Source organism: Trichosurus vulpecula, chromosome 5 (genome assembly GCF_011100635.1).
Source record: "Trichosurus vulpecula isolate mTriVul1 chromosome 5, mTriVul1.pri, whole genome shotgun sequence".
Lineage (NCBI taxonomy): Eukaryota > Metazoa > Chordata > Mammalia > Diprotodontia > Phalangeridae > Trichosurus > Trichosurus vulpecula.
In genome coordinates, this window is record NC_050577.1 from 193,778,035 (window position 1) to 193,801,892 (window position 23,858).

The 23,858-nt window shown below is 43.7% G+C and overlaps 1 protein-coding gene across 5 annotated transcripts in view; it reads right to left on the reverse strand.

The window, feature by feature from the left end:
• Positions 1 to 23,261, reverse strand: part of CHD4 (chromodomain helicase DNA binding protein 4) — a 33,434-nt gene extending 10,173 nt beyond the window's left edge. The window contains exons 1-25 of one of the 5 annotated variants that reach the window (XM_036761643.1): positions 23,047 to 23,261; positions 21,956 to 22,130; positions 18,042 to 18,163; positions 17,620 to 17,835; positions 17,261 to 17,379; positions 16,904 to 17,145; positions 14,919 to 15,046; positions 14,551 to 14,686; positions 14,236 to 14,375; positions 13,851 to 14,090; positions 13,009 to 13,212; positions 12,693 to 12,898; positions 12,181 to 12,312; positions 12,007 to 12,103; positions 10,863 to 11,054; positions 10,209 to 10,409; positions 9,917 to 10,054; positions 9,633 to 9,754; positions 9,306 to 9,479; positions 8,777 to 8,918; positions 8,552 to 8,683; positions 8,335 to 8,452; positions 7,970 to 8,094; positions 7,394 to 7,631; positions 7,055 to 7,230 (exon numbers count right to left, since the gene is read on the reverse strand). In XM_036761643.1, the coding sequence (XP_036617538.1) occupies positions 7,055 to 7,230; positions 7,394 to 7,631; positions 7,970 to 8,094; positions 8,335 to 8,452; positions 8,552 to 8,683; positions 8,777 to 8,918; positions 9,306 to 9,479; positions 9,633 to 9,754; positions 9,917 to 10,054; positions 10,209 to 10,409; positions 10,863 to 11,054; positions 12,007 to 12,103; positions 12,181 to 12,312; positions 12,693 to 12,898; positions 13,009 to 13,212; positions 13,851 to 14,090; positions 14,236 to 14,375; positions 14,551 to 14,686; positions 14,919 to 15,046; positions 16,904 to 17,145; positions 17,261 to 17,379; positions 17,620 to 17,835; positions 18,042 to 18,163; positions 21,956 to 22,052 (3,837 nt within the window). In that variant the 5' untranslated portion in view covers positions 22,053 to 22,130; positions 23,047 to 23,261. Of the gene's footprint in view, positions 1 to 7,054; positions 7,231 to 7,393; positions 7,632 to 7,969; positions 8,095 to 8,334; positions 8,453 to 8,551; positions 8,684 to 8,776; positions 8,919 to 9,305; positions 9,480 to 9,632; positions 9,755 to 9,916; positions 10,055 to 10,208; positions 10,410 to 10,862; positions 11,055 to 12,006; positions 12,104 to 12,180; positions 12,313 to 12,692; positions 12,899 to 13,008; positions 13,213 to 13,850; positions 14,091 to 14,235; positions 14,415 to 14,550; positions 14,687 to 14,918; positions 15,047 to 16,903; positions 17,146 to 17,260; positions 17,380 to 17,619; positions 17,836 to 18,041; positions 18,164 to 21,955; positions 22,131 to 23,046 lie in introns of all 5 variants that reach the window. The other 4 variants (XM_036761644.1, XM_036761640.1, XM_036761642.1 and 1 more) reach the window with 4 other exon arrangements.
• Between the last annotated feature and the right edge of the window lie 597 nt (positions 23,262 to 23,858).

Here is a 23,858-nt window from a genome sequence, read left to right on the forward strand (position 1 = left end):
CTGGATTCCATGCTAGACATTGTCCATGATTATGGAAAACATTTAGCAAGTACCTATCTTCCTATATTTCTGTCCTATTTCTTGTTAATAAGCAGAAAGTCAAACAAAATTGTCATTACACACTTCCAGGGCTCTTATGTGATTTTAAAATTCATCAGAGATAGCCACTGGGAGGAAAATCTTTACCTTAATATTTTACCCTATCAAATCTTTTTTTATAGTCAAGAAATAAATACAGTGGGGCTCTTATACACTTTTCAAATGACTGGGTAACTATAAAGATTTGGTCTACTACGAAATATCATTTGGAAAGTCTGACTGCTCCCTTTTATTTTTGTAAATTATTTGTCTAGGATGACCTAGATAAATTTATAAACTATTTTCTATGATTTTGCAGAGATGGGGAAATAAGCATATAGACTGGTAGTACTTAATGCTTTCTTAATTGCATTTTTTCAGCAATGAGGTCCATGATTTCCCCCCACCAAGAATTTGGTAAGGGGAAGGAAAAACTGCCAATGTACAGCCACACTAAGCTAGATACCACAGAGTAGCTACAATGTAGGAAGAAAAAGAATAGCAGTAGAGATAACCCCAGAAGTTTGCAGGATATAAAACTCCAAGAAGGGAGCCTGTAATTAAAACCCATGATTCAGGTGTCTTTACAGAAATGTACAAAGTATGCGTAACAAGCAAGGTAAATCAGATATCCTAACAAAAAGAGGCTAATCTGACCTCGTATCATAAGAGACTTGGTGAAATGAGATCCACAAATGCAGTATGATTCCGGAGGGATATGCCCGAGTCAACACAAAATCTCTTAATTTCAGAATCTCAGTAACCATCTAGTTTAATCCATACCTGGAAAAGAACGTTCACTACAATATACCTCACAAACAGGCAGCTAGCTTCCACTAGATGACTTCTGTGAGCAGGAATCCACACTACTTCCCAAGAAAGTCCTAGCCATCTTAGAGGATAGGTAGGATGGTGGGAACGGAATAGTATTATATATTAAGGTATAATCCTATAAAGAAAACTAAGGCCTAAACACGGGTAAATATATTGTAGATAATATTTGGGTGAACAACAGAGAAGGGAAAGAATATGAACGAATAATTTTCGAAAGAAAAATGTATACCACTACCAGTCATATAAGAAAACCACACTAATAAGAATTTAAATTTTAAAAAACTTTTGAGATTTCACCTCATATCCATCAAACTGGCAAAAATGATAAATGATGAACATAGTCATGGTGGAGTCAGGCATACAAATAAACTGTTGATAAAAACATGGATTGGTACAACCATTCTGGAAAACAATTTATAATTATGCTGAAAATCATTAAAATGTTTATAATTTTTGACCCAGTAATGGCACTACTAGGCATATACTCCAACGAGATTAATGTCAGGAAGAAAGAACCATTGTATACCAAAAAAAAATCAACCCAGCACTCTTTGTGGTAAGGAAAGATGAGAAACAAAGTGGAGACCCATCAAGTGGGCAACGGTTGAAAAAACAATGTAATGTTATTATCCTTTCAGAAATGATAAATGAAAAATTCAGAGAAAAAAGAAGGCTTATGTGAAATGATGTACAGCAAGAAGAATAGAAACAGAACATATACAATGACTACAATAATGTAAATTAAAACATTAAAACTTAGATTAAATGCAGTGATCACCACGAATTCCAGAGGACAGATGAAAAAAACATCTGCAGATTGGAGGCAAGAATATACTATGGCTATAGAATATGCTGACAGATGGAATTGCTTTCAACTGGTTTTGCTTAACTGTTTTACTTTGTTACAAGAGAGGTTTGTTTAAACAGGTAGCAGAAGATTACTGTGGTGTAAAAAATAAAAGAACTTCTTCACCAAAAGTTCCCTTCACTAAGGAAACTGCAGAGCTAGACAAAGTATTCATTCACGATATACAGATAAGAGTCTGTAGTCTATGAATTTTTTACCTTGTTGCATTTTACTACTAGAATTGGATTTTTCCAATATTTTTTGCATCATCCCCAATGTTTACTTCTGCACTAACATAACTAAGTATATACTAATCCTGACGGAGGAAAATGACCCATATGTACAAAAAATACTTATAGCAGCTCTTTTTGTAATAGCAAAGAACTAGAAACTAAGGGGCTGTCCTTTAAATGGGGGACACCTGAAAAAACTGTGTATGAATGTAATGGAATAATATTGTACCATAAGAAAACATGAAAGGGACGGTTTTAGTGAAACCTGTCATCTGTGTGAACTGATACAGAGTGAAGTGAGCAGAATCAGGGGAACAATTTATACAATAAACAAGAACACTGTAAAAAAACAACTTCGAAAACCTTAAGAATTCTGAATACCTCAATGACTAACCGTTATTCCAAAGGACTGATGATAAAATATGCTAGCACCTCCTGATGGAGGTCTGATGAATTTGAGGTATAGGATGAGATATTTTTTGGACATGGCCAGTGTGGGAATTTATTACATTTGACTATGCATATTTGTTACAAAGGTTTTTATTTTGTCTTTCCAATGGTAAGTGGAGGTAGGGAGAGAAAATAGATTTGTTAGTTGGAAAAATAAAATAAAATTTAGTAACAAAAAAACAAATCACTAAGTATACATACAGATTTTTAAAAGTATCAAATAGATAATAACAGAATTAAAACTGTCATCAGAGTATATTATAGATCACCTATACAGAATGAGGTATTAGATAGAGTTCAAATATAACCCGAGAGAATACCTGACAGGTCTAAGAGGCAAGGACTATTTATCCAGATATCTGCTGTAACTTTTTCTGCCAGAGGCCAAGCAGTTAATAGTATCTTGATCTGCCCTGATGATAATTTTATTCTTTAAAAGCTGAGGAAACCAACAAGGGAAAATTCTATTCTCAACAACAAGGAAAAACTTGCTTGGATAGAAAAAACAGTGACCCAAAGAACAGATGATAAAAAATACTGACCCTGCCTCTTAGTAGAAAGGGGACCATAGATTGGAATACTACATACATTGTAAAACAAGGGAGTTTTTGGTAATTGTTTTTCTGTGTTAAAAGACAGGGGAGCAACTTGGAAATGATTATGTGCATGTATTTTTTAAAAAACAGGCATGGATACAGCATTTTTAGATGCAGTATTTTTTTAAAAGTAATGATAGGCACTTTTGGGGAAAAAAGACTATTCCATCTTAGAATGTGATATTAGAGGAAAACTAGGAATAGTCTGAAATGCACCCTAGAGTTTGAAAGAGAAGACTGCAAAAGCTTCAAGAGAAAGAGTAAAATTAGTAGACCATGGACTAAAGTCCTGTGTTTACCAAAATATTCAATGTTGCCAATTCTTTGTAACAGTCAATGACTAGAAACAAAGTGGATACTCATCCACTCTATAGTCATTGGCCCAGGAAGGAGGGGAAAGCTCTAGGGGGAAAAAACCAACTTTGTAGAGACATAGAGAAACAAGTCCTATGAAGAGAAAAATGAGTAGCTATCCACCAATGTAGATGAACAGGGAACTCACGACACATAAATCAGATGTAAACATCAGCAGGTAAAAGAAGATGAATACAAAAGTGTGGCACAGTCTTATAAAAAAAGTGTCAGAAGTACCAAGGCACAGGATGAGGCAAAGCTCTCAAGGAAAGCAAAGTGCAAAAAACAAAGGGTTTCTTTCTTTTAAGAATTATCGGAGTCGCTGCTCAGAGTGGATCAGACAATAATAGAAAACAGGAGGAAGGCAGAGTAGCTCTGTCCATATTACAATTCATTCCCACCCCCCCCTCGCCGCCCCCCAAGGAAAATAATCACTGGAAAGCAAAGGACAGAACAAAAGTGGCTAATGGAGAGGGGATACCCAAGATAAATAAGGAGATAGTAAGACAGCATCTTTGCTCTGATGAGTTCAATTCCCAGGACACCCTGTATTCCAGGGCACTGAAAAAGAACTGGGGAATGTGAATGATGAACCACTGTCAATGTTCTTTGAAAGATCACAGAGAACAGGAGAGAGGTACCACACTACTGATTTTCAAGAAGAGAAAGAAGTCTGCAAACTACAGGCCAATGGACTTAACTTTAATTTCTGGCCAAATTCTAGAATATACCGTGTAAACGATGGTGGGAACATCTAGAACAGAAAAGCAGCAAACACAAAGACTGGACAACTTCATGAGAAACAAGTCATGCCAGACTCCTGTGACATGGTTACCAACCTGGTAATCAAAGCAATGTTGTAAATAGTTTGCCCTAGGTTTCAATAAAGCATGTTACAAAATTTCACATTCTATTCTTGTGGGGAAAAAATGGGGAGATTTGGTATAAACAATAGTAAAACAGATTCAGAACTGGTTGAATGGCCAAACCCCAAAAGTAGTCATTAATAGTATGTCAGCTGGGAAGGCAATATCCAGTAGGGTGACTCCAGCATTTATATTTGAACTTGTGTCATTCAACATTTTTAAGTAATAAAAGTATAGATGGCATGCTTATCAAATCTGCAGGTAACACAAAGTTGAGAACAGCTAACATACTGAGGCCAACAGTCAAGATTCAAAAAGATCTTGGATGAGCTGGAATAGTAGACTTGAAAGTAAGATGATGATTATAGGGATAAATGTGAAGTGCTAACACTGGTTCAAAAAATCAACTTTGTAAATACAGCATGGTAAATGCATGCTCAAGCAGCAGTTCATTTGAAAAAGACTAGAGCTCTTCATGGATACGGAAGGTTCACAGGTATTACACAATGCACATATTTTTAGACTACTTTCTCAATGTTTCAATTAATTCCTGTGAGCAGGATCAATCAAATCCTGTGAGCACAATCAAAAAATCAATTCTGATATTTTCTCCTCTTTTAAAAAAAAAAAACATTCTCACTTTATGCGATGGCTCTCTTGAGAAGGGGAGAAGCACTGGGATTATTAACAAAAAATATCAAAAAAGAAAAATATTGGGGGTGGCTTAATGAACAGCAAACTTGACATACATCCACAATGTGATATGGCAGCCAAGAAAGTTAATTGTAGCTAACATGCTGCATTAAGAGAACTATAGTGTCAAGGACCAAGGATAGACTCACCAATTTCTACCCTACTCAAATCATATCTGGAGTATTATGGAGTATTATGTTCATTTCTCAGTGCTACATTTTATAAAGAACACTAGTAAACTGGAAACTATATGTAAGAAGGCAACCAGGATGATAATTAGCACTAGAAGGGACTTAAGACAAATACAACCCTCTCATCTTATAGATGAGAAAATCAGAAGGTTAAGCAACTTACTTTCCCAGGATCACACAGCTAAAAAGTATGAGGCAGGATTTAAACTCAGGTCTTCCTGACTCCAAATCCAGCATTCTTATCTGCTACACCATGCTACTTCTCTACAAGAACTACAATATTTAGCCTTTAGAGAAGACCTGAGAAGATGACAGCTATTTAATGCAAGTACAGACTTATCTGCTTGGCCTTAAAACAAAGATATAGATGGAATACACAGGAAGATGTATGGAAAAACCTGACAATTTGAGTTATCCAAAAGTATGTTATGTGCTCTGTCCAAAGGCAATATGTTCCCTGTTACTGGAGATCTTCAATCAAAAGGCTGGTCACTTGTTGGTATGGAGTACACTACAATAACTTATGAAGTCCTTCTTAACTCAGGTCCTCTATCCTTCCCTCAATTATCTTGAGAATTAATCCCTTAATATCTTAAAAATTGTGTCTCCTTAGTCTCTTCCAGACACTTTTCCTGTCTTTGTGTTATTTCTCCCATTTTTATTTCCTCCTGTTGCACATCAGGAACTCTAGGGTTAGAATCCAAATGTTGGTTGTAGAAAATAATGTTACAGAATCTTGACAAATCTTTTTCATTTTTCTTCGCTTTTTCTCCTTGGAGTTCCATTCTTAAATGTGCTCACAATAATGTGGCTCATGTTTTTGGCAAGATTCCATATAATTTTTCTCCTCCTCTCCCCACTGTTTTATAAGGCAATTTACAAACATTTTTATACTAAACTAGTGGTGCACTTAGCTATCAGCCATCACCTTCTGTTTGGCAAACTGATCAAGTATTTGCTATCTAAGGCAGTTTTGAGCTTCTTCTGGCATCCTCAGGAAATACTGAGAAGTTTGTATCAGTGTCTATTCTTTTATCCTTATCCTATTATTTCACATCAAGAACAGTTTTAAATAGGTCAGCTTGGAAGTGCCTCAAAAGCATACCACATGTTCTCATTTAGAATTTTTTTTTATACTTCTTATAACAAAGCACTACTTTTGACTGTGCACAGGCAGCTTGAAACATTGGTAACCAGTTCCTTCCTATCAGTACATAATAAATTTTATTTTTTGATGATATCATTTGGCCCCGGCCACATCCAGCACACAGACTCTCTAGCTGAGGACAGACAGTATTCATGACACAGATGGATAAGATTTTTGTAAAAACTACAAACCTTTGGTCTGTCTTCTTTTGGTTCTTACTCTTTAAACATGTTAACATATTTTTTGCCATCCTCCCCATAGCACCAATTTGCTCCATTCTCCACCACTATGCCACTGTCATTGTAGAAGCAAGAACCAGGCCTGAGGTTCACTTTGTATTTTTCCCATGGCTAAAGAATTCATCAACAAGTGTCTCACCTCCTGGCAATGAGCTTCTGCAAATGGAAGCCAGTCTTGAAAAGACATGACTATGCTTCGTGTCTTTCTAATGCAGTAAAACCTTACAATGTTTATTTCCTCTGGCTTAACATTTGAAAACCTCCATGCTACAATAAGGCAATGAAGTAGGCTATCAATGAATATCCTTCAGAAACAGATGGATTAAAAATAAAATAGAGGAGATATAGAATTAAGAAGATTAGCAAAAGCCACCAAAAGCCTGTCAGGACAAAGGTCAGTTTAGACAACCTGAATTTAAGAATGGATAGAGAAATAGAGAAAAGTACACCTGGAGAATGGATTCTTCCCATGCTAAATACCACCCTACTCCTATTGCTGGTCCCAGATTTCCCCATTGTCACTTACCCCCATTTCTTCTTCTCGTACCACGTACTGGGCCACTTTGAAGGAGCTCAGGTATTCATTCATGCCTTGAAGTTCTGTGTCTTCTGTTTCATCCTGATTTCGATCCAGTAGTCGCTCTATGGCCTTGTCATCATAGTGGATAACGCTACTGTCTTCTCCTTCCTTGTTGTCTCCTCCTGTGAAAAAACAGTATCCCACATAAAACACCAGGAGCTATTTGGTGGAACAGAATGAGTCAAAGAATTTAAGTAACTTTCCCCTGAAAGATCTATCACTCCAACTCCCACAAATACTCTCTAAAACTGTATACCCAGCTTAAAGACCCAACCAAATCCTTACCTCCATCAGTGGCTTCATCCTTGAATAGTTCCTCAGTACCAAACTTGAGGATATCATCAAGCTCCTGCTTGGACATGGAGCCAGTCTTAGAGCCTAGGCCAGGCCTTACTACAAGATGCGTAAGCATCATCTTCTTCTTTGCCACCTGTGTGATGCGTTCCTCTACTGAAGCACGGGTCACAAAACGATAGATCATCACTTTTTTATTCTGACCAATTCGATGGGCTCTGCTAAAAGCCTACAGGACAGTAGGAACAGAGGCAAAAGTTGTTGAATATCTATCACCTTATTTCCAATCCACTGACCCTTGCCACTGGACTTCTCTCCACATCAAAGTACCAATGCCTGTATCAATCTTCCCAACCTAGATGGTAGAGTAAGATGGAATTGAGGCATTGTTCCCTGAAAGCATGACCATTATTATGCCCAATCTCTTATTCACAAAAAAATTAAAAGTTATGAAAAGTAAAACTTCTGTTTTCATTTAGGCATCTATTCATAAAAGGCAAGAGACCCTTTACATAAACAAATAATTTTAATGCTCAACGACTCATCACTGAGTCTGATCCTGTTCACCTGGATGTCATTATGGGGGTTCCAATCAGAGTCATAGATGATAACAGTATCTGCAGTAGCCAGATTGATTCCCAGGCCCCCAGCTCGAGTAGAAAGAAGAAAGCAAAACTGCTGAGCACCAGGTGCTGGAAACAAAGAGAATAAAAAAATGCCACTTTAGATATCTTTCTGAAATAATCACACACACCTTTCAAGCCAGAGGTAAACTGTGCATTTCCTTCCCTACCCAATAAATTCCCCTGTGGCAGGTATAAATGGGAAAAGTGAGGTGTGAGAAAAAGTGACTAGCCAAAAGATAAGTCTGATGGTATTTTGATTTGCCCCCTTTCTCTCAATACATACATATTTGCATCCCAACCTCTTACCGTTAAAGCGATCAATGGCCTCCTGACGCATGTTCCCAGTAATTCCCCCATCAATTCGCTCATACTTATAACCTTCATGTTCCAAAAAATCTTCTAACAGGTCCAACATCTTAGTCATCTAAGAAGAGAATATATTTGTTATACATGAGTTGAGTTCTCTTCTAAGAACCATCTCCTCATCTAAATCTTCTATACTTTAACCCAACACACTTGATACCTGTGAGAAAATGAGCACGCGGTGGCCACCCTCTTTGAGGTTCTTGAGCATTTTCTGCAATAAAAGTAGCTTCCCTGATGCTCGAATTAGGGCACTGCCATCATACATCCCATTGGGCATCTTTGGTGCTTCCTAGAATAAAAGGTAGGAAATGAAAGAAAAATGAAATGGAAGACAAGGGAGCAATTCAGATGACATTAAAGAAAAAGAGATTTCAGGACATACCATGGCAGCCACAGGGAAGAGGTAAGGGTGATTACAGCACTTTTTAAGATCCATCACCACATTAAGTAGGGAAACCTGATTGCCACCACCCCGAGCATTGAGTGCTTCAAAGTTTCGGGTTAGAATGTACTTGTAGTATTTCCTGCAGACAGAACAGAAAGTTGTACTACCGAACTTCAAGACACCCTAAGGTCTAGGTATCTTCCCTTTTTTGGGGGGAGCCCAGAGGATTAAAAAAAATCCTAGGCTTAGAGACTAAAAGTAATTAGGTAGAACTTAAAAGACCATAAGGTGACATGCAAATAGAACTTGACTAAAATTGGAAAAAGTGTTTTATGACACTGGTACTGACAGCATCTTCAGGCCCCACTTGTTCCCTACCACCAGATGCTCCAGAACTGGAATGCTCCCAGAATGGAGCAAAGTGTGGATACTGGAAATACTGTGAGGGACAAGCAGATTTTTCTAGATTATTTTTAGTGGACTTAGTGTTTCTCCTATCCCTTCAGGGAATGTTCCTCCAACTCACTTCTGCATGGGGCTCAGTTCCACACGCACAATCAGCTCTGTCTTGGAGGGCATGTTCTTGAAGACATCAGCTTTAAGCCGCCGCAGCATATGAGGACCCAACATGTCATGCAATTTCTTGATCTGGTCCTCCTTGGCAATGTCAGCAAACTCCTCTAAGAAGCCCTCCAGGTTGCTTTATTAAGGAAAAAAGAAAGTTTATCAGAGAATGAAAAGCAGGGGTGGGGGGGGAGGGAGAGGAGACAGAAGTATGTGATAAACAGGAAAAAAAATGGGGGGGGGTAGAGTAGGTATGAGAAATGACGTGCTATAATGAAAGAATACTTACTGGAACCTTTCTGGAGTGAGGAAATTAAGCAGGTGGAAGAGCTCCTCTAAGTTATTCTGTAGAGGAGTCCCAGTTAGTAGTAACTTGTGCTGGAGGGAGTAGCCATTGAGGACCCTGAAAAACTAGAAGGGAAGAAGAAAAAGGTAAGAAGGAAAGGAAAAAGATCACTTCATGCCACCTATGGGCCCCAGCATGACTCCAGAGAATCCCAAACTGACCCTTCAGATTCCCCACCTTCAATAAATCAACGGCATCTAACAAAAGAGGCCAAAGACTTTGCTTACCTTAGACTGATTATTCTTCAGCCTATGAGCTTCATCTACGATCAGGCAGGCCCAATCAATGGAGCCCAGAATGGCCATGTCAATGGTGATCAGTTCATAGGAAGTCAGTAACACATGAAACTTCACAGATGCTTCTTTCTGCAAAGGAAGGGGGTCCAATCACTGATGCTTAGCCCCACTACCGTGAGCAGCATCTTCCAGATCCCAGGGCATCCCTTTTTCTTCATCCCAAGGGAATAGAAATGGCCAGAAAGGGCTAATCCTCCCTCTAGATAGTCTGCCTCTGAGATACCTTCATTCTTGAAGCCTTCTTGCCACCACGGATAGCATTGTCTTCAAAAGAGAACTCATTTTCACGGATAATGGCACGACTATCCTTGTCCCCAACATAGGTTACCACATACATGTCTGGAGCCCACATCTCAAACTCTCGCTCCCAGTTGATGATTGTAGAAAGTGGGGCACTCACTAGGAAAGGGCCTTTTGAATGACCCTGGGATGGGGGAGGAAGAAGAGTTTAGGTCCTTTTACTACCCATGTCTACAAACCACTTTACACATTACAACTCCCCAACCCCCCTGCCAAGAGTTTTAAAAAGAACAAAAGGTATCAGCATCAGTCTTCAACTTTCTCCCCTCCTAAACTGTTTTGACCCTCCTTCAAAACTCCTCTGTTCCCTCTTCCATGGGGCCTTCTCGGACTAATCACTCCCACAGATCCGATCAAATCGGCACACCTGCCCTGAACGCACTATTAATACAGCTTTGTTAGTTAAATTTTGTTGCGTAATATTCTTTTTCTGTCTTATCTCCCCCATTATACCAAATTCTCCAAGAACAGGTATTAGTCTCCTCTCCTACCTCAGCACTAAGTAAAAGGCTCTGCAGTGAATGAATATAGTTTTGAGAAGATAGAAAAGTTAATTAATAGGAGTGTTTTTTCTCACCTCCTTGTACAAAGAATAGAGGAAGACAGCTGTCTGAACAGTCTTGCCTAAGCCCATTTCATCTGCCAAGATGGTGTCAGTGCCCTGGGCCCAGGAGAAGCGCAACCAGTTCAATCCCTCCATCTGATAGGGATGTAAAGTCCCACCAGTGGCATCTAAGTACTCTGGCTGCCGCTCGTACTTCACTGTTGGCTGAAAGAAAAAATAGTGGGAAGTCAGAAACTGGTGGGGGACGGGCTTCTATTCCACAAAGACAAAGATGACTCTGTAATGCCAAGTGTCTTTTCCAGGCTACTTAAAGATCAACATGAAGGCCTATGCAGCGACCTCAGAGGTCATTACTTCCCCTCTTCCTCTGAAGGATAACTAACCCACCAAATAAACTTTAGTTTTAGTATTAAGAGATTTTCAGGAAAACAGATTCTAGTGTCCTTCATTAATTTAATAATCCCTAAAGTCATAGAATTCTCCAAACTAAGTAAGCCTATTTATACCGCATTCCTTCCTAAGGTTCATTTTGACAGCTTCCTTATCTATTCTCCAAAATAGGACGAGAGGAAAAGAGCCTTGGGATGAAGATCAGGAGCGCTGAGATCTAGCCCCAACTCAACTAAGTTGGCTAATGATGTTATTAATGTATGTAAAAGTACTTTGTAAATTTTTTCATTTGATCATTATAAACACTCTGTGAAGCAGATGACTATAGGTATTAATACTCCTATTTTACAGATGATAAAACAAAAGCTAAGAGAGATTAAGTGATTTGCCCAGTCTCACAGCTAAATGTCAAAGAGAAGATTCAAACCCAAGTCTCTCCTGATTCCAAGTGTAGCACTCTTCTATAATACCATGTTACTTTTCTCCAGGATTTTTTTCATGACCTTAAGCAAACCTTCCATCCTTCCCCTCCCGTTTTCCACCTCTATGCTTTAGTTTCTCCGATAGCTAGAATGAGAGAAAATAAAGCCCTCTCTGATTTAGAGGTATGGTGAAAGGAGGAAAAGGAAACTTACTAAAACAATTAGAGCTAGAGAGAACAGGTCATTATTCATAGCATTGCCATCAAATGAAGCATGGTCTGCATGTAGACAAGATCCATCCTCCCACCTAAACAAGTCATTTCCTCTTCTCTGTCACAACTCACATCAACTGTAGGGGTTTCAGGGGGCCTCTCCAACTTTCTCAGCTTAACCTTCTTGAGCTTTTTGCCAGGTCGTCCCTCCTCACCCCGCATTAGCTCCCTAAAGAGGAGAGAGTATTAGATGCCTGCCCTTCCAATGTCCCTCATCTCCCACTCTGAAGCCGCTCGAATACTCACCTGTGGTTCCAGTAACTCTGCTTGAATAGGTCATAGTCTTGCACCTCTACATCCTCACTCTCCCAAGATGCCTGATCATAGGGTAGGTCCCTCCATTTTATCAAATAGTGGACATGACCCTTCTTATCCACACTGTGGCACCCAAAGAAAGAGAAAGAATTGTCAGAGTAGGTAACTCCATTCTCTTCAGGCTCTTGAGGTAGACAGACCTGAATAGCACATGCTACAAACTAGGAAATCAAACTCTGCGCCTCCTGGGTCACAAGCTGTTGTCCTCAGATCAAGAGCAACACCGCCCCCTCCTCTCCCAACAGCTCTAACACCAAGATTCCTTTAGTGTTAATTACACGCCTATTTTGTACAAGACGCTGACAGACTTTCTATTTGCTCAGTCTCAGTAACAGAAAAAAGTGAGTCCTAATTCTCTTTCACAGAGATCTTACCCTGCCAATCCCAATGGTCCCATAAGGCCAATCTTAACAACCTATGACAATCACAAGCTTTACTGGTACCTGTGGTTGAGGATTCGGTGAATCATCATCCACTCGGGTTTAATCCCATAGCGGTAGAAGCGTTCCTCCATTTCTGCAAACTTGGGGTCTTTGTTCTTTCGCTTACGGCTTTTTTCTTCCTCCCCACCAAAGTCTCCAGATGGTGGTTCATCCATATCATTCTTGCGCTGGTAGTTGCGGAACATCACTTGGCAGTGAAGCTCCAGCTAGGATCAGAAAAAAAAAGTAGCTATCAAATGGGATCTAGGAATATTATCTTTTCCCTTATCTCCCTGTACTTCATTGCACACATCCAGCCACTCTCAGGAGGCTTTACCTGTAGTTCTGATACCCAAGAACAGTGCCAGTAGGACATGCCTTGCCACTTCACAAAGAATTGCCGCTCAGGTCGCCCCTCCAAAGGCTTAGGGGAAGGAGTATTGGGGTCAGCATCAGGAGGTCGGGGCACTGGTGTAGGGGATGGTGGCTGCCCCCATTTCCAGATCAAGATCTTCTGAACTTTACCTTTCAGCGAAGGGCACTAAAGATAGATAATAAACACAAAAGCATAGCTCTAAAGAAAAGGCATAACACACTATATATGTCAGCACAGTCAGAGGTTTATAGGAACAGAAGGAGGGAAAAATCTTTTCCATTTCTTATCCTCATCTAGCACCTGTTTCACATCTAATCTCTTTTTACCACCCAAATGCCTAGTTCTCAAAAAATGATACAGGACAATTAAACCTGGCAAATCAACATACTTGTAGGCCTGGATTTTTGTTATGGAAAATTATAGAGTATTAAGTGGCTCCAATAAACCAGCATAAATTGATAGGGTCCCTGAGGCAGGTGTTGAGGCAGAGCCAGGAACAGAGTGCTCTGGGCCAAGAGAACACTACTTCAGTACCCTCTGGACAGCTGGCAAAACATTAACTCTCCTACCCTACACCAATCTAGCATGGTCCCATAGCAGATGAATCCCAGAATCACCAGAAGCCTAGGGTTTTATAAAAGCTAGGGAGAGACAGAAACTGCTTCAGGGTTAAAAGTCATTTCCCTAGTTCCCAATCAATCCCTTGCCTTCTTTACTCTCACAATGCTTTGGTATTACATAATAGTAACGCCGTAAGTTGTGAATTCTACATTCCCCCCCACACCTTCAAGTCAGGTACTCACTGTGCAACGAGGACAAAGCCATTCACCATTGGGGATCTCTGGGAGTGGGGGATTCAGGCAATGGATATGGTAGGAGGAAGGACAGGTGTCACAGCAGAGCAGTTCCCCACCATCCTTGCAGACACGGCAGAACTCCATGTGATGATCATCCTCTTCCTCGGGGTCACCACCAACTTCTTCTAGGATTTCTTCACCCTCAGAGTTGTCCTCCTTTGCCTCCCACTGGATACCTTCCTTTTCCTGTGGTAAGAGATCACAGCTAGATTCCACCCCCGATAGTTCTTGACTTACCTTTTCCCCAAATCTAATAAGCTTCATCCCCATTATCCCACAGAATACAACCTCCCCCAGGTCCAAAAGGGGCCCATAATTGACAGGTACTCACACAGTGTGGACAACTCCACTTGCCCTCTGGGGCCTTCTCCATATCAGGATCCAGGCAGACCATGTGGTAAGCACGGGGACAGGTATCACACAGGATGATCTCGCCTCCTTGCTGGCACACTTCACAGTAGTCCTGGTGGTCTGTCTCATAACCATCCACAGCAGTCACCTCCTCCTCGCCTAGGCAAGGAAGAGGGGAAGCCCAGTAAGTAGCACAACCCGCCACCCATTATGATACCACCCCCAAGTCTCAGGCCTATTTTTCGGGGATTTGAGCCCTCACCAAGAACCATACAAAGACATAAGAGAAACACACCTTTCTTTTTCTTTTTGGTAGCTCTGAGTTTCTTGCGGCTGCGGCTGCTCCGACTAGTTGAACCATCTGACACGGAGTAACTGTTGATACTAGCATCATCAAAGTCAGATTCCACATCCAGGTCATCATCTTCACTCTGGCAGGATGAAAGGGATCAGAGAGAGAGAAATCTAGCCAAGGGGAAGATGTATATGGTGAGGAAAGTACCATTCTTCCCTTTCAGGGAAAATGTTAGGATACTAGAAGGGAGTACTAGATGTCTACTGTAACAACTCTGCCCACAACCTCCCACACCTATATGCACTGTTGTATCCTGTTTCGTACTTCCTCCTTAGGATTTGGTGACCCTACCACATGCAGATTCTCACCGAAGACCTCTTGCGCTTAGAGCCAAAGCCTCCCAGTTTGATTTTCAGGGGTGCCACCTTCTTCGGTTTAGGCTTCTTAGCATCAGGCACACGGGGGCTAGCTTTAGGCTTCCGCCGGGCATTGGGACCTAAAAGAAAAGAAAGTTAAGTTAAATGCAAACACCAACTCTCTAAGGGCTCCAGAAGCTTGCCTTACTGACCTTATTCCCTCATTCACCTTTAATCTCTTCCTATTTCTGACTCCATTCCTGTTATCTACAAATTTGTCAGGTTTACCACATCCTTTAAAAAAAAAAAACCACACACACTTCACTTGACCCTATCCTACCAAACCCCTCAAGCTACTGATCCCTTTCTTCCCTTTCATTGCCAAACTTTTAGAAAAAAATCATCTGTGCTCACTCACTGCCTCTACTTCCTCACCACCCACTCACAATTCTCCAACTCTTCCAATCTGGCTTTCGACACACTGCTCTACTGAACTTTTTCTCTCCAAAGTTGCCAACGACTTAACTGCTAAATCCGGTAGCATTTTCTATCCTTCTTGACCTCTCTATAGTTTTTTGACACTGCTGCCCCCACTCTCCCCTCCCACCACCATATGTACCTGGATACTCTTTTTCTTCCCTTGGTTTTCACAACGCTGCTCTCTCCCAATTTTTCCTCCTATCTACTTGATCAATCTTTCTCAGGATCCTTCACTAGACCATCTTTCATCTCCTAACTCCATAGAGTGGATGTCCCCCAAGACTCTATCCTGAGCCCTTTTCTCTTTGTACCTTCTTTCTTGATCATTTCATCTGTTTCCATGAATTCTATTACCATATGTATAAAGATGACTCACAAATCTGTATGTCCACTCAACTCTTTCTTAAGTTCTCAGCCTGGCATCATCAATTGCCTGCTAGACATCTCCATGTGGAAGTTTCATCAGTATTTCAAAAACAGCCAAGTCTAAATTAAGGGTTTATGATCTCCCCACTGAAAAACCCCACTTCCCTATTTATCCTGGTCACCCAGAAGTTATCCTTACCTCTTTTATTTTCTCCTCCCAAATCCAATCAATTACGACCTATTGATTCTGCTTCTACAGCACCTCCACCTGGATATTCTATCAGCATCTCAGACTTAACTGGTCCAATGAATTACCCAGTCCTGTCAATTCACCCATTCTCTTCTGTCCAATCACAGAGCTACCATTCTAGTTCCAGCCATCACAACCTTACCTAGGCTACCCTTACAAATTGTGTCTGCTGCCAATCCTTCCCCTTTCTAATACTGCTCCCCACAGTTGACAAATTAATATCCCTATAACACATTTGATCATGTCATTACCTCTGTGCCCCACACTTTACTACTCAAAATCCTTACTGCCTTTAGCACAAAAGTTCTACCTCCTCAGCCTGGCAATAGGGCCCACCACAATCTAACTCCAGTTTTATCAAATTACTCTGCTTCACACTTTATGCTCTAGCCAAATTTGATTAAATCAGCTTCCCAAACTCAATGTCCCTCATTCTTGAAATGTTATCTTTTCATCCCTGCTCCTCAGAGTCCTTATCTCCCTTTAGGGGTCAGTATAGCTGGCACTTCTGTGAAGGCTTTCCTGATATCCCCAAATGTCAATGCTCTTTCCTCCTCACACTGCCATACAGAATATATCTTCTCCTATCTACACCCTCTCCAGGAGAATGCCAGCTCCTTGAAGATTATTTTACTCTTGTTTTTGTAAGCCACCCCCTGAGCCAAGCACAGTACCTTCCACATATGGCACTTAACACAAATTTGTTGAACTGAATATATCACTGGGCAGTAGGTTTAAAAACAGAAAACAATCCTCTTTACAACACTTCCTAACTAGTTCTGCCAACATAATTCCCCAAACTCCTCTGACCTAAGACTTGAGACCCAAATTCAGCCTCAGAGGTAAGAAAAGACATACTAGGACCAGACTTGTCTGAACACTCCCATCGTATCTCACCAACCTTTGCCCTCCTTGGTTTTGGCCTTGCGGATGGGCACTTCCACAGGGGGTGGAGGTGGGGCAACTTCAGTTGCAGTTACCATACTCTCCACTACAGCCACAGCAGCAGCAGCTGCCGCTGCCACTGAGGCCCCAGAACTGCCCTTGAAGGGGTTGTTGGTGCTGAACTCTCGCCACTTGGCCCCTAGAACCATCATCATCTTGGAAACCGCAATCTTGGGGTTCTTAGCAGCAATAAGAGGTCTGGGGAAGGAAGAATGAAAAGAGACATTGGTTGATAAAAAAGCAGGACTAGAGACTGAAAAACAGAGGTATATGCCCCTTCCCTTTCTAAGGACCCGAGTCTTAGCTTAGATACCGGACAAACTGGCTGAAGGCCTTATAGTTGGTAAGAGTGCGATAATCTTCTTCTGAGAACACATGGTCAATGTCCTCCATGCCCCAGTCTTCCAGAAGCTGACCCGATGACTTGGGCTCCTGCAGGAGGCCAAGGGAAGAGAGTCAAAGCCCTGGCAGCTCCTTCCAATGGTACATATTAAGGAGAAACAAAGAACCTTTGAGAAGTTGAGAATTATTAGATCAGGACACTAATACAAGGCGACAGAACTGGAAATTAGGTATTTTACAAGAGAAAGCCTTTGAAGGGGCAGTGAGAAATTTTGGAATGAGAAATAAAAGGGAAGAGAAGGAAAAAAAGAACATGAGGGATCTGGGCACCTTTGAATCATCATCATCATCATCCTCTTCTTCCTCCTCCTTCCTCTTAGACTTGCTTTTCTTCTCTTTCTTAGGTCCAAGCTTCTTCTTCTTCTTCTTGCCAGGAGTATAGTCACTGCCCTCGCTGTCTGATCGCAAAACCATCTCATCTTCTTCCTCCACAAACTCAGGCCCCTCCCCAGAACTGTCTCCCAGCTGCCGGCATAAGAGCACACGCTAGAACAGGGAGGGGGAAGAGGGAAAGGGAGACAGACACACACATGCTACACACATGCTGGCCTTGGGACAGCCACCTGGCTTATCCCAGGACCTTTCCTACACAAGGTCCACCCCGACACACAAGTCTTCTCTCTCTCTCTAATTCTCATATTTTGACTCCTTCCCACACTCCTTCCATTCATACCTTAGCCACCTTTACTCACCTCCTTTTTTTGTCGCTTGCTCTTTGGGATTTTAGGATCCCGGGGTTTCTTAGGCTTCTTCTTCTTTTTGAGTTTAGGAGTCTCTGCCTCTGATAAGTCTTCCTCTGGGTCTTCTTCATTCTCTTAAGTATGTTCATTAGGGCGGGATGTAGAGAAGGAGAAGAAAAATAGGGAAATGTTAGGACCCAATGCTGAGTCTTCAACCTACAATTTCCCCAAATTCTGAGAGGAATCTGCCTTCTTCACTCTCCTCCAGGAGATTAAAAGAAATTGGTACTCAGAAGAGAAAAAGTCCAAGGTAAAGCTGTACGCATATTAAACAGACTCATTATAGCAGGTCAGCCATTTCTGGCCTATCACAGAGCCCCAGGGCCACTCCTTAAGAGCAACCTTCTTTATCTCCACTAACATAGCTTCTGAATTAAGGTAACTAACAGTGTAGGAGACATAAGTTCCAATATTCAGTCATGATGCACTGTAATTTATAAGATATCCCTAACCTGGAGAATTACACCAGCTGAGAGGTAGGAAATATGGCAAAATACCTCTTTCTCTAATAATATTCTAAAAATATGGTTAACAATTCAGCCCCAGGGTTCCCTGTAGCCACACCCTTAACCAGCCCTTTTGGGTCACTGCTACTCAGGGCAACCAGAGGCTCTGGATCCTAGGCTAGCTGTCAACAGCATCTCCAAAGACAGCTTCCCCCTATACTCCTCTCCACCCCCCCTCCCCCAATAGTTTATTCCCCCTTATTTCCTACCCCAAGCTGCTTCTCTCTGATCTCCCCTTGGGCCAGCAGCTTTACCATCCCCTGGGACCAAGTCAAATCAGCAGTTACTACTCCCTCCAACCCAGCCTTCTCCCATCTGGCTTCCCCCTCCCCCTTGGCTCTGGGCACACTAGCACAAAGCCTAGGGTTATACACAGAGTTGTTGGGCTGGGCTAGGTGGGAGGGGGGCATTGAGGAGGAGGAGGGGAAGGACAAATGTTGCTTCTTTTTTAACAGAAATCCATGTCAGCTCACTCCCTCTTCTCTGGCCACCCCCACCCACCATAGGGGTGGTAAGGGAGGTAACTCACCAACTAAGGAGAGGGAAAATGGCTCCTGACCACAGGAGCCACCCAGGGTACCCAGCTTGCCAATATAGGGCAGACAGGAAGTGGCTGGGACATTTGAAAGGGGAAAGAAATTGTCCTCATTGAGAACTTTCTTGTCCTTTCCCCCTTCAAAAGGGCCCCAGATCCAGGTCCTTTAGGCTGACATTCTTCTTGAGAGACCTCAAGATAACGAAACCCAGTATAAATGCACAACGGACAATTGATAACAAGAGGTTGAGTTACACCACCAAAAAACTGTTTTAAAGACCAAAACATAGCTAGGAAATTGAGAGTGGTCCAAACACACAATCCCCTTGCCATACTTCCGATAGCTAGTATTTCATTGGTTGTGGTGGGAATCCATGGCAATAAGTTCTATAAAAGACCCTACAATGCCACCTTCATTTGAGTAGCTACCCAACAAAGTCCCTCATTTCCCTCAAGTTTCAGAGATTCACACACCTGGCCCAAGGAACATAAACAACACTCATCTTCCAATTCTACACAAGCTCCTACTTTCTAATCCCTGGAGACCTAGCCCCTAAGCACCCTCTGGCTCTTCCCTCCTAGGACTAGACATTAGAAAACAGACATCAGGTTAGACAAAGCCCCATCAGGCCTCTAGCCTACTTAGCCCAAGATCAGGCTAGGCTCAAGGCAACCCCTCCCACTCCCAAGGGAACAGGACACCCGGCCTAGATCTCACCAGGAAGAATAATTTTCTGGAAGGCCTTTTCTGAACACTCCTATGTTATCCTATGATCAACAACACCCCAGTTCCTCCTTTTTAAAGCCCCTATAAAGAATCCTGAGAGAAAGAAGGCAAGGGGCATGAGGATGCAAGAGGTACACCCTAGTCCACCCACAAATAGCCCCCCAACCTCTCAGGCAAAGAATGTGCTGACATGGCCAACATCATACTAGTTGAGATCTGGAGGAAGATTTGGGAAAGGGACAGGAACGGGGTGTGGCAAAGTGGAAAAACTGGGTCATAGAACAGCTTGGGGCAGAGTTCATCTTGGGAGCCTATACAGCTTCCAGCTAGGACAGGAACAACCCCAGCCCTGGGGGCCAACAGAGGGGGAAAAAGGGAATAATTGCCTGTGGTTCACCTAGCCTCTGGGTCAATAGCAAAAAACTACTCTACTGTTTGTCAAGAAAAGGCTAAGACCACTCTACTTCCTTGGACAGCAGGACAATGATATGCTACCCTAGCCTATGTGAACCAAGAGAGTTCAAAATTTGGCTCTCCACTATACTAGACTAAAGCAAAGGGCAGGGAAGACAGGGATCAACATCCACTCAAACAACAGTGAAGGGCAGAGCAGAGGCTCTACTGCACCACTGGCCCTAACTTAGAAAACCCCAAATCAAGAAGCATCTCTAAGGCAGCCCGGTTTTTGTCAAAAATAAAGAAGATAATCGCTAGGGAAGCTAAGCAAGATGAGTTAAGTAGCCTTTGGAATGAAAGGATGGCTGGCTCAGACAACAGAAAATTAACAGCAGCAGCAGCAGTTAACATTTATATAGCACTTGAAAGTCTACAAAGTACTTTCCATACATTGTCTCATTTGAACTTCACAACAAACTAGGTTCTACATCTATTATCCCCATTTAACCAAAGACAAAACTGAGGCTCAGGGAAGTTTCTTGGCTGGCCAATGGCCACGTAGCTAACGACAGAATCTGAATTCAGGATCACTACACCATCTCTCTGATACTTCAAGATCCAATACAAGAAGAAAGTTCACACTGAATAGACAACAGAGAGGATAAGCAAACCCAAGATGGGGAAAAAAAAAAGAGTACGAGAACAAAAAAGCCAGTTTAGGGGCAGGAGAAGACAGGAGAAGCACACTGTGCCTCTCCATCTGAGCAATGAACCAAAGCTCCGTTCCTCAGGACTGGTCAGTTCCATCTCCGGAAAGCACAGGGTAAATCCAACCATTTCAATTTGCTGGGTCCAAGGTTCCACCCCAAGCACATATAACACACCTCTATACTTTCTTCTCCCCCCGCCCCCACCAAGATAAATATACTTTCCCAGACATGAGATCTTCTGTTAAACATTGCTTCCCTAAAAAGAATGGTGGAAAGTCTTAAAAGATTCCTTCCTACTCAGTTGTACTGGGGGGCTCCTCTGCTCCCCAAACCCTCAAACCCTGTCTTCTAGATCATTAACATATTCCCTCAGCTTTCATTCCCCAACCAAAACACTCCAGCAATTTGCCTGGCTGCAAGTGCTCCATATCCCGGCTGTGAGCGAGATTCAAACTTTGCACAGTTCAGTCAGCAAAGAGAACAGAAAACCGGTAACTGATCACTGGCTAAAAATAAACTGAAAAAGAGAACCCAGCAATCCCTGTTGATACTTTCCAAGGCGGCAATGACCCCTATCCCCAAGACCCCACTAGATTTCAGAGATGTTTGGACACTCTCTCCCAAAACCATAAGGCCAAGTCACAAAGCATTGGTTGACTGTAACCTAAGCTCAATGCTACCCTATTCATTCTAAGTTTCACATACAGCAATATCCTCATCTCACCATGAGCTCAGACCATACAATGGGCACAAATGGGCACTAGATGTCATCTCCAAGACACCTCAATCCATGATGCCCAAGGCAGAAACACATGGCTGCCATCATTCTTTTTACAGGAGAGCTCTGAAGAAGAGAACCACTCCCTTTAGATACCCTCCCACCTGAGATCCTGCAAAGAGAGGCATTACCCAATCCTGCCCCAACAGAGTCACTTGGGGAAGGCCCCAAAAGCCTCCTCTTTCCCAGCCTGTGGCCCCTTCAGAGCACTTACCTGGGTGGGGTGGGGGAAGGCTGTTTAGAAGCACCTCCATGTCCTCTTCCTCACTGCCTGCTGAGCAGGGGGATGGGGAGCCCAGGCCTGAAGCCATCCCCTTCCACTCCTGGCCAGGGAATTGGCCCAGCTGCTCCTGCCTCCGGCCTGGGGCCCTCTGTGCTGGCCCGAGTCACTGTGCAGAGGAGGGGGGGAGGGGGGAAGAGACAGAGAAAGAGAGAGAACAGTCAGTGACGTGCACTGTCCCTGTCCCCCTCCCCCACCCCGCCCCCACCTATTCTTTCCACCCACCACCCCACCACCCCTCCTCCCCCCTTGCCACTTGGGCCAGACAGCAAAACCCACTTCAGCTGAACTTCGTTCTTCAGCATTTCAGGGGGAAGGGTCCTGGACCAGACTCGCTCCCCGAAAGGGAGGCTAAGGCCAGAGGTGGGGCAGGGGCAGGAAGGAAGGAGCCCTCCCCTCCTCCAGGACCAAGCGGGCATTGTGGTAGGAGGACAGCTGAGGGCCATGGGGAAGAAGGAGCCTGAGCTGGGCGGGCTGCGAGAGGGGCCATTCTCCGAGGCAGAAGGTCACTGGGGGGCGGGAAGGGGCTGCTCCCGCCCGCCGGAGAGGGGTCAGTCCCCACAGAAGGCAGCTGATCCCGGGAGCGCTTCGGGTTTTCCAGGGAGCCAGGGGAAGGGGGCGGGTGGAGCTTCCAGACTTGAGCACGGTCCGGAGTGGGGGGCAGGGGTGGGGGGAAGGGTCTGCTGGCTAACCTAGGGGAGGGGGCCAGGCCACGTGTCCCGGGGAACAAGCCCGCAAAAGGCAGCGGGGGGGGGGCAGGCGCCTGATACAGTAGGAAGCAGCCCCCTCCCCGTTGTCCTGGGGGGCGGAAAGGGCCCACGGAGGCCCGAGGAGGCGCCTCGAAGCCCAGGGTGGGGGAGGGCTCTGCCCCCCCGCCCCGGGCCCCCGAGGGCCCGGGGTGGGGGGGGCAGCCAGCCGGTTTCGATGGGGCTTTCTGCAGGATAGGGGAGAGGACTCCTGGGGGAATTTCTAGGGAAGATAGTGTGTGTGTAGGGTCTTCCTCGGGGACCCCGCCCCCTCCTCACCCCGGAGCCGCGGGGTCCAGCTCTTGTAGCTCTCGCTGCCACTCCAGCTCCTCCTCGCCGCGGCCGAAGGGGGGAAAATGGCTCCGGCTCCGGCTTCGCCTCTTAAAGGGCCCGAAACACCGGCCGGGAAATCCCACAGCCCAAGCCCCGCCCCCCCCCCGCGGACAGCCCATAATAACCCCAACCAACTCCAACCCTCCCCAGTCCCCTTCCCCCCACCCTCCACCTTCCTCCCTGGATCTCCCCGGCAACGCCCGCCCCCTCGTCGCCCCAGCAACCATTGGCCCCGCCCCTTCATCGCTCGCGCGCGCGTGTCACCGGAGCAACCGCCCACCTCCCGGACATCCCATAATACTCGTGGACTCCCCCACTTCCATACACATGTATGCCAGAGTTAGGGGCATCCCATAATACTCAGTTCCTTTGCAACTCAACCCTTTCTCCCCAAACATCCCATAATAACCATGCTCTTGCCAACTTCCCCACTCTAGCCCCCCAGGATTGACATCCCATAATGAGCCCTCTCACCCCTCCCTCTCCATGGCCATCCCATAATAACCACCCCTCCCAGCACTTCAGCCTTACATCCCATAATACTCACCCCCATCCCCCAACAGACATCCCATAATAACCACCCTCCATCCACCCCCAGTTTGACATCCCATAATATCCACCCTCGCCCTCTGCAACAACGGCCATTCAGGGCCCCTTCCCACACACATCCCATAATAACCAGTCTACCCCTTTCTATATAGATATCCCATAATAACCAGCCCCCTGGTAGCTCCCCCCTCAGCCCCTCCAGGCTAGTA